Here is a 16,063-nt window from a genome sequence, read left to right on the forward strand (position 1 = left end):
TCATCTATTCATTCATTCTTCATTCAGTGAACACTACGGAGGACCCAAAACTGAATAAAACACACTTCCTGCCCTTACAGAAGTTCCTAATTTAGGGTCTGGTGGTGGAGGAAATAGATAAACAAAGATACATTGTAAGAGAGCTTGATAAGTACCACAATAGTGGAGTCTCATTTTACAGGTGAAAAATCTGATGCCCAGGAAGGTAATGTACCTTCCAAATGTCACACAGACAACTGGTAGCACAGCCAAGATGAAAGTCAAATTTCCTGACACTGAGATTAAGATCCTTTCTTCTTACCTAAACATTTTAGGGGAACAAAAATTAAAATCCAAGACAAAATTACCTTGATTGACAGTCATCACTTGACAATAGTATCTTGCCTATTATAAGTGGAATTCACAAAATTGGAAAATGTAAACTAATATAGCATGCTCCTTTTGGGAAATATTTTTGATTAAGTAAGATCAATAAAGCTTTTGATTTTTATTATTAGTGATTTAATAGAACTAGATTTCAGAATCTAATTGATTAAGAATCAAAATAATAACAGCAGCTAGTGTGTTAGGTTTTCACTCTGTGCCAGGTACTATGCCAAATGCCTGTCATGCACTATCTCATTAAATCCTCTGCACGTTTCTAAAAACGTAGCTGCCATCATGGGTGAGGGAAATTACTTAAACTCACATGTCTAGAAAGTGGAGAAACTGAGCTTTGAACCTAGGAAGTTTGACTATAGTGCTAGACCTCTCAAACACTCTATTTTGCTGAGAAAACCTAGGACAGGAATGAGAAGGTAATTATTAGAACTAAAGCAAAAGTTAATGTTTTCTTCAATTAATTACGAATCATCCAAATTCCAATGATTAATGGAAAAAGACCCCTAAAACAATTGTTGACAAATCAACACGTTTCCTCAAGTCTCAGACAAATCTGTGGGGTGGTATCATCATTCTTACTGCACACATATGAAACAGGGCTTGAAAAGTTTGGCTCATGTCTGAAAGTCACAGAGAAGTAGCAGAAACAGAATTTATAAATGCTTCTGTCTTCTTGGCCTGCCATATAGGGGTGAAGTCAAGGGAATTATAAGTAGAAGGGAATGGAATCAGTATAGAAAAATCAGTGCAAAATATGATTAATTTGAACACCTAATATTTGTTTTAAATAATATGAGTCATTTATATTTATTTCCCCCCAATGTGTATTATATAAATGATATTTTGACATATAAACCACTATAAAGGAAGTGCTAGATTTCTTTGGTTCATTCTGTCATTTCAGCGTGATCAGATGCTACTTGAAGAAGTATTACCTGTACAAGAGGATGATTCTTTGATATCTTCACACCCAATTATAGTCACTGTGACAAGTCCTGATGAAATAACATCTGTTTTTGATGGGATTTCCTATAGCAAGGTGCGGAAAATATAACACTGTTTTGAATGTCTTCCTGTTTGGTGGTTCTTTTAGTAAATGCCTAAAAATGGTAAGAATGGTTATACTATGTTAATGGGCTCTGGGAAACAGTGTAGAACTTATTCCAAGTGCTGAATATTCAACAGTTTGTAATTTTCAGCGGAAATGATCAATGCTGGTCATTGTCACAGAATTGTGAAGCAGATTTTTAAAAGTTTCTCTTTTTACTTTTGTTTATAACAGCTATCATTCTGATAACTGAACATTTACCCTTTAGGCATCCAATTTAAAGTTATTTGACTTGATTTTTTAAAACACAGTAAATCTTCTCTTTCTGCCATGTGGTCAATGAGAAGTGCCATATATGTGGACACCTTTTCTAGTAGAATGCTTCCAGGAAGCACTTAAATCCAATTCCGTTTGAAGGAATTACTTTCATCCGTTTTTATATACGATTTAAAGATAAATTTGTTAGCATGTCATAGATGGGGCATTTTTATCCAGTAAAATTTTATGAAAAGTTGCTAATAACCCATAGTGACCTGAAGCTTTATGCTACCCATTTTTCTCCCACAACTTCTCCTGCAGCTTCTCCTCTAAACATATTCCACACCTGTATGCAACATATTTTAGTCGATTTTCCACTCCAGCCTCTTGTGGTTTACCCACTAGGTTAAGTTGTTCAAAAGCCACTGCAAACTAATACATTTTACTGTCCTGGGGATACCCAAAGTTTTATTTAAGACAAAATATTACAATTATGAAAATGAATACTAGATAAAATTGGCTTTAGTGAAAAAGCCTTCTATATATTAGTATTTGAAGTTTATAGCATCATATTTTTTGGCTTTCCCTCTCATATGTTCTCATGGCATTATTTCAGGCTTCTTTTATTCATTTTTCTTTTATATTGTCAATGATTCTTTTTATCTTTCTGTTAAAAGGAAAATCTCTAATCCACTTATAGTATATTCTAATAATTCACATAGAGACATTTATATTTATTAAATCAGCTTCTTCCTAAGTCCTAGATATTCCATGGGTATAAGGTATTAGATCAGAAATAAATACATGTTTCTAAGCCTTTAGCTTTATATTAGGTACAAAAATAACATATTTTAATAAATTACAGTAGAAATTGCTAACTTAAATGGGGAAGCAATGTTTTTCTGGTCAGTTACTTGAAAACTGATTTTTAAATCTATGAATAATGCATTTAAAATTAATCTTATAACATATGAAATGCAAGTAGACAGCGGAAGTATTCATCAGACTCTTCAGACTAAATAAAATCAAATGAGATAAACCACTTTGGAAGAGTAGCATTTTATGCCTAAATTATATACGTAATCTATATTAAACTATTTGACCAGATTAATTCCTCAATTGTCTACCCCTCTCTGTTAAAATATAGTTATTTTTCCCAAATATTCCAATATACTTAAGAAGTAGCCAGAATTTTATCCTGAAGTTGCTTTCCTTGTTCATCAAAGAACATGACTTTTCTAAAACTTTCTCCAGTTTCTCTTTCATTAGGAAAGCCCCATCTACTGGTTCATGTGGTGAAGTGCAATCATTATTTGAACCTTGTTACTGAAACGATGGCCATTTTATCAATTTCTCCTTGCCTTTCAGTTATTTTAGAAGCATAGATACAGGGGGTATGCCAAGTGGTATTTTCATCCTAAAATCACAAATTGATAGCCATATAATTTAGCATAATCATCTTAAAGACATTATCTCACATATACGATCATGAAATACTAGTCACAATAGTGATCACTGATATTTGTTTCTTACATATCCTTTATTAATTTAACTTGCCATTCTTTTCCATCATAGGGAGCTTCCATTCTGAGAATGCTTGAAGACTGGATAACACCACAGAAATTTCAAAAAGGATGTCAGGTATGATTTATTACTTTTAATATTATTAAAAAACTACACTGATATATGGCTGATGAATGTTAAGATATGTGATTAATTAAGGACAATTCCCTTTTTACTTTTCTTTTCCTTGCTCAAGGATAATATTGCAGAACACAAAAAGGTGATCACATCCAGGTTATTACCTATGTTGTATCTGTAACTGTCATTTAAAACAAAAGTTTCATAGAGAAGTGAAACAGATTACTTATTTTTTTACACCATTTACATGTGTATTAGCTCAGTCTGCCATAACAAAACACCATAGATTGGGTGGCATAACAACAAAAATTTATTTTCTCACAGTTCTGTAGACTAAGAAGTCCAAGAACAAGATGCTGGCAGACTCAGTTTTCGGTGAGAGTTTTCTTTCTGGCTTCCAGATGGTCACCTTTTTGCTGTGTCCTCACATAGCAGAGAGAGAGAGAACCTTCTGGTGCCTCTTCTTATAAGACACTGATCCCATCATGAGGCTCCCACCCTCATGATCTCATCTAAACCTCACCCTAAACCTCCCAAAACCCTCATCTCCAAATACCATCACATTGGGCATTAGGCCTTCAAAGTATGAATTTGGGGGGAATACAATTCAGTCCATAGCAACATAATATAAAAATTTAAATCTATCTATAAAGCTCTTCCATTATAGTTTTTAAAAGGACTTTTCCCTTATTATTAGATTATAAAATGGTTAACACACATATTCCTATTATGATAAAGTCAGTGAATAAAGAGGGCCTGCTTCCGTTTGGAAAGAGAAATAACAGTCAATTCCTTAAAGCATTTCACACATCCCACTTAAGCTTATTCCTCCAGTGGATGTTTCAATTCCATTGCTGTTCTTCTAGACCATAAGCCAATTCTCTCAGGGTTTTATATTATCTATATTACCACCATTGCTACAATGTCCCTGTAACTGTCCTGTCTGCAGGTTGGCTCTGTTGTAGCCTAGGGATGGAACAGTCTTCCTACTCTTTCTCTTCCATCTCCATCCCCCCTGCTGTGACATCCCAGGTAGTAGGCAGAGCAGCGCTGATAGTATCCAATCCATAAAATAGAAAATGGGTGAGAGCAGTGCCCTGCTAGCTTTCCCAAAGGGTACCAGTACTTCCTTTGGATGTGATTCCCCAAGACAGTGCCTGCCCACCATTCCTACAGCTCTCACTACTGCCAAGTCTTCTTATGTGGCAATCAGCATTCTCCATAATACCATAAAAGGAAATGGTCCCCTTCTACCCAATACTTAAATTCCTAGGTGACTATTAAAGTAAAAAATAAGACCAGGATTTAGGAAATATTCAGGGAGCACATCAGTACATTTTACTACTTTTGTCCATGAATAAAATATTCTGTGTGCACATTAGGTGGAAAGAGAGAAGCTATGTGTTTGTTCTTAAGTGTACATTAGAACATCTTGTAAACTTTTCATCAGCTTCAGACTCAAATTTCATACTTCTCTAACTGTAACCACCTTTTGTGAGGAACTGTGTCTTCTATATTTTTGCATATAGTAGGAGAATGCATTACAGATGTTAGAAGATCCAAAAAATGCCTCTTGAATGAATGAATGGTCTATAATAAATAATATAGAATATAAAAATAAAGACAATTCATTTTTAAAAGTAAATTAAAATTTCATTTGCATAGTTTTCCTTCTAAATTAAACTGATGAATAACACGTTCTTGGAATCTTCAAAGTGGACTTCAAATTAAATAATTTTTCATATTAACTTTTTTTGAGAAGTACCAAAAGAGTCTTTAAAAGAGAATACCTATTCTAATAATTTAATAATACTCTTGCATTTTATTTATCTCATATCTGTGATATAATTAATTAAAAACCCAGTCCAGTCTAAAACTAATATTTCTCACGTTAAAACCATCTTCCTCCACCCTAACTGCGACTACAAACGGCGCTAGAATGAATAGATACTAATTTTCATATCATTATAGTGCTATGGAATTAATTTACAAAAAGACACTGAAACACTCATTTTTTGCCTTCAATCTTCAAACACTAGCTAATATCTGAAAATAGTATATGATCAATATAGGCCACACTCAATAAGCTCTCAAACCAATTGGAACATCCCTTCACATAATTCTAGTATCCAAATGTATCTCTCCTTGATTTATCATCATGCTATGACTGCTGCCCCTAAACCCCACAATATGTGACACTGTCCAAGACTTTTCCCTTGCAAATACTAACTTTCTACCAAAAGTGACTCTTCATTAGCTAACCTGGTGTGGTGCTAACTCTGGGGATGGCCAGCTCTCTGTTCTCTTTCATGCTCATCACTTTAACCCCAAACCCAATCTCAGACAGCAAAGTAGGTACAGAGTGAGGGGAATTAAGAGTAAAACCAGGGCTTCCCTGGTGGCGCAGTGGTTGAGAGTCCGCCTGCCGATGCAGGGGACACGGGTTTGTGCCCAGGTCCGGGAAGATCCCACGTGCCGCGGAGCGGCTGGGCCCGTGAGCCATGGCCGCTGAGCCTGAGCGTCCGGAGCCTGTGCTCCGCAACGGGAGAGGCCACAACAGTGAGAGGCCCGGGTACCACAAAAAAAAAAGAGTAAAACAATCAACTGGAAAATCTTTCAGGCTGTGCTTGTATGTAAAAAAGCATATTAAATTATGGAGCATTGATAACAATGTATGGTCATGAAATAGAAGCTGAGAAATATATCCATCCTTTCTTTTTCTCCTAGTATCAGTAGTATCGCTGATAAGACAGGAATGGTTCAACTGGAAAATGTCCTGTCCCTTCCTGAGATACTAGTCATAGGAACACTGTTCCTTTCCTTTGTGCACACTGATACTAACTGAGGGACTATTACTGGGGGACCTAGGTCATCGTAAACTTTTGACTGAAATGACTGCATCGTGATTATGCAAGGTGAAGAAGGAAATTTCTTAATATAGAATATTCAAAAGCACTAATCTAGACAAAATAAAATTAGTTCCTTTTAATATACTGTTTATATAAGCCTCTACATAAGGTGAAGCAAGAAACTGCAATTTAAAAAACAGTAACAATAACAACAGTGACGAAAACCACACAAACTGATCCAGGATTCAGAAGTCTCTTCACCGTAATCTCAGGCAAATCTCTTCACCTCTCTAGACACCAGTTTCCTTCATGCCCAAAATGTGAGAGTTGTATAAAATAGTATTTAAGGTTCCTTTCAGTTCCAAGATTGCATGTTTCTAAGTACAAGTCACCATGAATATACAAACTCCTCTAAATTAATTTTAAGAAGATACTATTCACTAGAAATCATCATTACCAGGTAGCTATGATTATAATTATTACTATTCCGAGCATCCAATTATTTTACTAAGAAGGAATGAATGATCTATGCAAAACTCTGGAACGAATACCTAAATTTGATACAGAATCTGTGCCTTTCATTTCTTCTCCCTTCCTTCGCCTGCCCTCCAGTGGCAGTGCTGAGCAGTGAACCAATCAAAAGAACAAATATGAAGGCAGCATTCCAAACTGGCCTCAACCCTCTCCCAGGCATCTTGGAGCAGTCCAGATAATACTGTTTTATCTCTCTATGCCTAAAAAGGGGAATTTAGAAGATAACAGGACTAAGGTATAGCACCTCCTGAAAATTAGAGCAACTTAGAGTGAAAATGATATAAGCAAAGTCAACCACTAGTTATTTTCTTTGAAGGTTCAAAGACCACTTAAGAAGGTTCGATTTCTATCAAAGACTTCCACATTTTAAGCAGGACAATTCTAGAGCATAACAGAGGAGTTATACAGCAGGAATTCTGGAAGGTCTCCTGGAGAACTATAAGTAGTGCCCAATTATGAAATTAGAAGAAGACAAGGAATTTTCTCTAGGGATATCATATTATGCCTGAAAACTCATATATAGAGAGGTTTTGTGACTAGAACTGACAAAAAGGGAGACTTGCAGTTAAAAGATTTGTATTTTTAAAATATTTGAAAAATGAAATCTTACTCTTTAGAGTGAATAATTTTCCCAATTTAGCCATCATCATGATTATTATTATTCAGAAGACTATATATTCATTTATTTAGAGCAGGAGTCTGCAAACTACTATTACAGCTTGCAGGCCAAATCCAGCCCACCACCCATTTTTGTAAGGTCTGCAAATGAAAATCACTTCTACAGTTTTAAACGGTTGGAAAAAATCAAAAGAGTATTTCATGACATGTGAAAGTTGTATGCAATTCAAATATCAGTGTGCATAAATAACATTTTATTGGAAAACAGCCATTCTCATTCACTTACATATTATCTATGACTGCTTTTGTGCTACTTGGGCAGAGTTGAGTAGTTGTGACAGAGACTATATGTCTCACAACACTTAAAATCTTTATTATACAGCTTTTTACAGAAAAAGTTTGCTGAGCCTTGGCTTAGAGCCAAGCTCACCAGTTTTATCTTTGCATATCACTTCAATCACTCATATGTGATGGGGTCATCTAGTGTTGGAGATGAGAAAACACTACTGGTGTAAATAAAGGTACGGGATGCAGCCAGCAGTGGACAGGTTAACACCAATAAGTGAACATCATAGAATTATGGATCTTTTTTCCTAGTGGATCAAAAATGTTTTGGACTGTTGACTGCTTGCTAAATAGTTGACAGTCCTTAAGCATCTTATATTGGTTGTCCTGAAAAAATTAAACTCTTTCCCTCACCTGTTCACAATTCCATTAGACTAAAAAAAAAAAACAACAACAAAAAAGAGAATTACCTCATTAATAAAAAATATTCCTTATGCTTTACAAATAAATCGTTATTTGTACAGTGTTTTTATAGGTTACAAAATTTTTCGAAAAGGGCGTATCATTTGATTTTCATTCTAGGTACATTTGCTATATTATTCATTAGAGCGAGACATGTTGAAGGGTTCAGCTCATGTTGTGGAAGTATGGAAAAAGCAAACATTGACTTTTGAAATACTTGTTATCTTTCACATGCAGAGTTACTTGAAAAAATACAAATTTAAGAATGCCAAAACTTCAGATTTTTGGGCAGCACTTGAAGAGGTAAGGAGGAGTATATCCTCAAACATTTCTTTGATTAACAAATGATTTATCAATCATTTCTTTATCTGATTATTCTATCCTTTTATTTCCCCTTATTTGTTGATTGATTATTCTCTATTTTTTAAAAAAATCTTAGGCAAGTAATCTACCAGTGAAAGAAGTAATGGATACCTGGACCAATCAGATGGGTTATCCTGTACTTAATGTGGAAGATATGAGGAACATCACACAGAAACGCTTTCTGTTGGACTCGAGAGTTAATTCTTCTGAGCCACATTCAATTTTGGGGTAAGAATCTATAACGCATTTCAGAAGAAAAGCAGAAATTTGATGGAAATACTGGCCATTTGCTTAGACCTTGCTCTTCAGTACCTGATGCTTAAGCACAGTGTCTTTAGGGAAACAAAGGCACTCAGAAATAGCTCAGTTGTCTTCAGGTTCCAAATGATGGACTGAGCACATGCATGCAAGTACAATTCTTCCCAGAAATCACTGAATAAAGAAACAGAAGTACTAAAAGAAATAAACTCAGAGAAGCAAAGAAAATAGGAAGGGCCAAATGCATCATAAAATTCGAGATGAAGAAAAGCAGAGGGAGAAATATAGACAGAAAACAGAGGAAGATGCAGCCAGATAAAAAGAGACTTTCAGTAGAGGTGGAAGCCGATTCCCCCTATCCGTAGACAGGCTCTGGGCTCAGTGTCAGCACTCAGAGCGGAAGGCAGGAGTGAGGCTGAAAACAGGGCAATTAATTTGAAGTCTGGATTCAGGACAGTTGTGCCAGCCAGACCCCTACCCCTCCACTTTCCCTTCATTGACTGCCATTCTTTCCTCTGCATAGAGCTCTCAAAAGTCTGGCAATGACCCAAGGCAAAAATCCAGAGGGCTTTTTTTCCTAAAGAAATTGACCAAGACGTAGAGGAGAGCTAAGGATTTCCATCTGGTTGGGACACCCAAAGTAAAGCTTTCCTCCTTGTGGCATTTGTAGTATGAATGGGCTGGAGCTGCCAGCTCCCCTCATACATACACAGAGCCTCTAGTCAGACTTCCTGTTCAGCGGAGAAGTCAGTTTCAAAAATATACCTCCCTTCTCTACTCAGCCATAAAAAGAAACGAAATTGAGTTATCTGTGGTGAGGTGGATGGACCTAGAGTCTGTCATACAGAGTGAAGTAAGTCAGAAAGGGAAAAACAAATACCGTACGCTAACACATATATATGGAATCTAAGAAAAAAAAAAAAAAAGATCATGAAGAACCTAGGGGTAAGACGGGAATAAAGACACAGACCTACTATAGAATGGACTTGAGGATATGGGGAGGGGGAAGGGTAAGCTGGGACAAAGTGAGAGAATGGCATGGACATATATACGCTACAAAATGTAAAACAGATAGCTAGTGGGAAGCAGCCGCATAGCACAGGGAGATCAGCTCAGTGGTTTGTGACCACCTAGAGGGGTGGGATAGGGAGGGTGGGAGGGAGGGAGACGCGAGAGGGAAGAGATATGGGGATATATTTATATGTATAACTGATTCACTTTGTTATAAAGCAGAAACACACCATTGTAAAGCAATTATACTCCAATAAAGATGTTAAAATATATATATATACCTCCCTTCTCAACAGCAGAAGGGTTACATACAAGACACCAAGAATAACCAATTTAGTCCTTCTTTCTTAAATATGAATGATCAAGGATCGCAAGACACATGAAAGAAATCTAAAAGCATAAAAGGTAAAATCTCACATGAACAAACAAGAAACCTATCTCTGGGCTTCCCTGGTGGTGCAGTGGTTGAGAGTCTGCCTGCCGATGCAGGGGACACGGGTTCGTGCCCCGGTCCGGGAAGATCCCACATGCCGCAGAGCGGCTGGGCCCGTGAGCCATGGCCGCTGAGCCTGCGCGTCCGGAGCCTGTGCTCCGCAACGGGAGAGGCCACAACAGTGAGAGGCCCGCGTACCGAAAAAAAAAAAAAAAGAAACCTATCTCTATAAGAGACATAATTAAAATAAACTTATGAAATATATTAAGAGATCAAAGAAGCTATTATATCCATTAACTAAGAGCAGAATGTTTTCGAAAAGACAAACTGAGAATATAAAAGAGCTATGAAAGATTAAATTCTGGTTGTGAAAAAAATTAATAGACCAACTAGAAATAAATTTGGGGAATTCCCTAAAAGTACAAGACAAACACACATAGAACTGGCAAATATGAAACAGAAGACAAATATGGAAAATCTAGCACCCAACTAATAGAAGTCTCCCAAAAAAAAGAAAATAGAGAAACTTAAGGAGCGAATTGTACTAAAGAAATAATAAAGTGCACAAGGATTCTGATTAAAAGGCCCCATTGACTACACAGTACAAAAAGGAAAAAAAAACACCAAAAACATACCTAGCTATAGCCTCATGAAATTTCAGAAAACAAGGGTACATGAGTTAGTGTGGCATTAGACTTCTTTACAACAACTCTGAACTCAAGAAGAAAATGAAGCAGTCATTTAAAACGTGGATGCAAAAAATATTTTCAACCTCTAATTCTCTAGGCAGTTCCCTAAACCAAACGTATAAGCACAGTGAAGACATTTTCTGACGTGCAACCCCAGAAAATGCTTTCCACACAGCACTTCTTAGAAAGTTACTAAAGCTACATACAGTCCAGGGGGATTGGAGCCTGGAGAGAAAAAAATATGAATGAATCAAAAAAAGAGGAAGACATAGGATCCAGGAAACAGTTCATCCAACCTAGGAGAGCCATGAAAGGAAATGCAGACCAACAGCGATCCAGTGGGCTCACAGTGCCGCAAAAGCAGGATGACTGGGGCTGAGTTAGGTGATCCCCAGGGAAAAGAGAGTATAATTGGGAGGATGGCGGAATTGGGGAATTGGTGAAGGCCCATCAGTCTGGCCAACTATAAAGAAGAAAATTAGCAAAAAACAAAATCAAGGCTGTATGTAAAAACTGTGATCCAAAAATATGAAGCAGGTAGAATGATTTTATGCCATTGATAAAGTATAAGGAAGAGGAGTCTATTTTACCCTTATGTTAGGGTGTTAGGGGAAATCTGCATTTAAGGGACTCAAGGGCCATGAAATCAGACCATTGAGAAGGAAATATGACTCCAACACACTTCTCGGCCAGCAATATGTATAGAGCATAATTTCATTTGTGTTATTCATTGTCTTTTGGCTTTTATAATCAACCAATGGATAACATGTTAATGTTTGTTATAGTGACAGGTTAGATTGTAAATATAAACAATCTTAACACTGTAACAAGAAAAAACAGCTGACAGAAGAAAGGAGGTGGAAGAGGAAGAAAAGGTGGAAAAAAAGGATACTGGATACTGGTTCAGTGGTGGACCGAAGCTGGCTTTAATCCCAACTCAGTGACATCATTCCAGTAGCCCGAAATTGGTCATGATGTGAGTTAATGGAAATCAGCAAATACTACATTCCACTTCCCACACCTGCCCTGAGAGCTGGTTGTTAAGCATTTATCGGCACTGCACAAGATAACCTTATTCTACAGTTAGGAGAGAGTAACAATACTAAAATTTATAAAACAAAAAAAGGCAGTATGGGTATATTATTTAAAGGAACAATTGTAACCTATAGAAAGTCTAATAATAATAATTTTGCTTTATTATAATTTGAATGTTAAAGGGGGAATGAAAAAGAAAGTAGTATAAGTGAACTAAGTCACCCTCTCTCATGGGTGAGTTAATAAATACTATCTAAAAAATATAGAGGTATTTAGAGTTACAGTATTAGACATCAGAAGAACTAAAACCAGAAGCATTTAAAAGGGGCTGCTTCTGAGAGAGGTGCTGGTCTGTGGAAAGGGTGTAGGAGACAGTGGCTTTTCAATAGTGGTTTTCCCAGTTTTTGATTAAGGATGTTTTTATTTACAATGCATAAATGAAATTCTCCAAACATTTTAACAGCAATTACACACTCAATCAATCAAATTATTTTGCATATATCATTTATAAGAGACTTCTAAACATCACCACTTAAAATTTTATTAAATTCCATTTATAATTTCAAATATAAACACCGAAAGACACAGGTTTATGAATCTAATTTCTAAAGAGTTTTCTATACATTTTTATGAATCTAACAAATTAAAAAACATAAATATAGTATATCAAATTTCTTGGGCATTTTCAAACACATTAAACCTTAACAACCAAAAAGGAAAAAAAAGAATCAAACCTTTAACTTTACAAAATCAGAATTTCCTATTACATGAAAAGATGCTCAACATAACTAAATATCAAAGAAATGCAAATCAAAACTACAATGAGGTATCTCCTCGCACCAGTCAGAATGACCAGCATCAAAAAGTCTACAAACAATAAATGCCAGAGAGGGTGTGGAGAAAAGGGAAACTTCCTACACTGTTGGTGGGAATATAAATTGGTACAATCACTATGGAGAACGGTATGGAGGTTCCTTAAAAAACAAAAAATAGTACTACCATATGATCCAGCAATCCCACTCCTGGGCATATTCCAGAGAAAACCGTAATTCAAAAAGATACACACACCCCAATGTTCATTGCAGCACTATTTACAATAGCCAAGACATGGAAGCAATCTAAATGTCCATCAACAGAGGAATGGATAAAGAAGATGTGGTACATGTATACAATGGAATATTACTCAGCCATAAAAAAGAATGAAATAATGTCATTTGCAGCAACATGGATGGACCTAGAGATTATCACACTGAGTGAAGTAAGTCAGAGAAAGACAAATATCATATGATATCACTCATGTGGAATCTAATTTAAAAAATGATATAAATAAACTTGTTTACAAAACAGAAACAAACTCACAGATTTCGAAAACAAACTTATGGTTACCAAAGGGGAAACATGCAGGGGAGGGATAAATTAGGAGTTTGGGATTAACATACACACACTACCATATATAAAATAGATAACCAACAAGGGCCTACTATATAGCACAGGGAACTCTATTCAATATTCTGTAATAACCTATATGGGAAAAGAATCTGAAAAAAGAATGAATATATGTATATGCATAACTGAATCACTTTGCTGTACACCTGAAACTAACACAACATTGTAAATCAACTCTACTCCAATAAAATTAACAACAACAAAAAAACCTCACCCAAATCAGACTTTTATAGGCATTTAAACATGACTACTGAGTTAAGGTATTCTAAGAATGTCAGATAAAATTACAAATCCAATACGTCATTTCCTCTAATTTGCCAGATTTTTCAAACATACCAAATATTGTAAAAGCTGACAAAACACGTGCCACACAGCCAGTGATTTCAAAACTTATTACACTTGTATGACTACAACTTTTACAAAAGTATTAATAATATAGCCATTTCTGTATAACTAACTAGTTATTTCTGTATACATTTCCGGGATGCCAACTGGTCCCAAATGAAGAGAACAAAATCACGATCTCAGGTCGCCCCCCCAGCCACTGTAGCTGGCCACAGGAACCTGGGTGTACCACTTTGGGGATGTCATCTCCGACCTTCATCGCCCAGCTGAGGCCCCTCCTAGACAGGATCCTGGCTAAATGAGAGCAACACCTTGGTCCCCTGGACAACATTCCAATTTCACCCATGCCGATTTTAATTGTCTTTTAACTTCTTAATATGTGCTTTGGGTGGAGAGAATTTTGCACTCACCACACTCCAGGTGGCCTCTAATCTCCACTACCCGATTTCCACCGAAAAGACCTTTCACCCTCTTCCTTTTTTAATAGTCTCACTGACCTCATTTTACAGTCACATATATAAATCATCACAAGATCAATTATTCAGTAGCAATTAATATAACATGAGGAAGGAGAAATATAGTGTAGAAGGTGTCTCAGGAATCGTTTAATAACTATAAACTGGTTCTTTTACAGTTATTGTTTTATGTTCTAGCAAATTAAATTGGCCCATTTTAATACTGCTAGAGCCTTTGGATACTAAAATTTTTAAAATATTTCTCTCTTGCAAAACTAGCTTCCATTTGGAAGTTTCACAGTAATTATTCTCTCCTGCCATGTGCCCACTTATACGCTGAGCCTGAATTAATTGTGGGACAGGAGGTGTGGTGGAGTAGAGAGGACTACAGAAGACTTTCTTTCTTGAGGAAGTGATATTTAAACTGAGTAAATTGGTGTTGGGGGATGACTGTCGGGGTTTTCAAAACAAAATGCAACATATATGAAGGCTCTAAAGTTTAAAAGGAGCATTATACATGTAATATGCAATGCTTACTGAGCATTTACTAAGTAGCTGGCACTATTCTAAGTACTTCAGTGTATTTTATTATAACAGATAGAGAACTTTAGGCAGAAAATTTTTAAATAACTTACTCAAGGTTGCACAGAGTGTAAGTGATGGATCCTCGGTTTGAATGCAGGCAGTCTGGCTCCAAGAACTGGACAACAGAGAGGCACTGGGAAGACTGGTGGGAGATAAAGTTGGAGGGGAAGGCAGGGGCAGGCATGCAGACCACGTTAAAGATTTTGAACAAAAGAGTGTGAAAATTCAAGGATGTTAAGGAGAGAACTGGCAGGATCATGTTTACATTTTTCAAAGTTCCCCTCTGGCTGCACTATGGAGAACAGATCAGGTGGGACAAGAGTGGATGCAGGGAGACCAGTTAGGATGATATTGTAGCTAGTGACCCATGTGAGAGGTGATGGAGTTGATGGGGCCTGCCCTAGGAGAACAGCCAGGCTGGGGATATGTGGCATATGTTCCAAAGATTGAGTTGAGCTAAAATTTCCAATTAAAGAATAAACAGGGCTTCCCTGGTGGCGCAGTGGTTGAGAATCTGCCTGCTAATGCAGGGGACACGGATTCAAGCCCTGGTCTGGGAGGATCCCACATGCCGCGGAGCAACTAGGCCCGTGAGCCACAACTACTGAGCCTGCGCGTCTGGAGCCTGTGCTCTGCAACAAGAGAGGACGCGATTGTGAAAGGCCCGCGCACCGCGATGAAGAGTGGCCCCCACTTGCCACAACTAGAGAAAGCCCTCTCACAGAAACTAAGACGCAACACAGCAAAAATAAATAAATAAATTAAAGTCTTAAAAAAAAATTTAAAAAAAAAAAAAAAAAAGAATAAACAGTGTGCAGGGAATTGAATCGGATGAATTTACAGAGAACAATCTCCTTTTAAAATACTGTTCTCATCTTGCTCTATATAGCTCATACCCATATTTCTAGAGAACTGAAAAATCTTTATAGACCCACTTTATGATACTGTACTACAGGCAGCAGGTAACAGAACCTGTTTCCTGATTTCCAATTCAGGGCTTTGGGAATTGTTACATGAACAGCACACTCAGGTGATTCCAAAAATTCAAATTGCCAAAAACTTTCTGTCCCTGGCATCGAGAATGAAGAACACTCAAAATTATTAAATTAGCTACTTCTAGAAACTGGTTGGCCAGAAAGACAAGATCCATCCTCATCCACCAGAATACAGGCACTAGTCCCCTCCACCAGGAAGCCTACACAACCCACTGAACCAACTTTAGCCACTGGGGACAGACATCAAAAACAACAGGAACTACGAACCTGCAGCCTGCATAAAGGAGACCCCAAACACAGTAAGATAAGCAAAATGAGAAGACAGAGAAACAAACAGCAGATGAAGGAGCAAGATAAAAACCCACCAGACCT

At 36.9% G+C, this 16,063-nt stretch overlaps 1 protein-coding gene and 1 long non-coding RNA gene across 2 annotated transcripts in view; one reads left to right on the forward strand and one right to left on the reverse strand.

Annotated features, from left to right (window-relative positions):
* The window catches only part of LOC309822157, a 163,660-nt gene that overhangs the window by 88,294 nt on the left and 59,303 nt on the right, over positions 1-16,063 (reverse strand). The gene's annotated exons all lie outside the window — the stretch shown is intronic.
* Positions 1-16,063, forward strand: part of ENPEP (glutamyl aminopeptidase) — a 109,320-nt gene that overhangs the window by 52,238 nt on the left and 41,019 nt on the right. The window contains exons 7-10 of the mRNA XM_082653865.1: positions 1,286-1,420; positions 3,263-3,328; positions 8,314-8,379; positions 8,516-8,667. Coding sequence (XP_082509991.1) covers positions 1,286-1,420; positions 3,263-3,328; positions 8,314-8,379; positions 8,516-8,667 — 419 coding nt within the window. The remainder of the gene's footprint in view (positions 1-1,285; positions 1,421-3,262; positions 3,329-8,313; positions 8,380-8,515; positions 8,668-16,063) is intronic.

Source organism: Grampus griseus (genome assembly GCF_964374135.1).
Source record: "Grampus griseus genome assembly, chromosome: 4".
Lineage (NCBI taxonomy): Eukaryota > Metazoa > Chordata > Mammalia > Artiodactyla > Delphinidae > Grampus > Grampus griseus.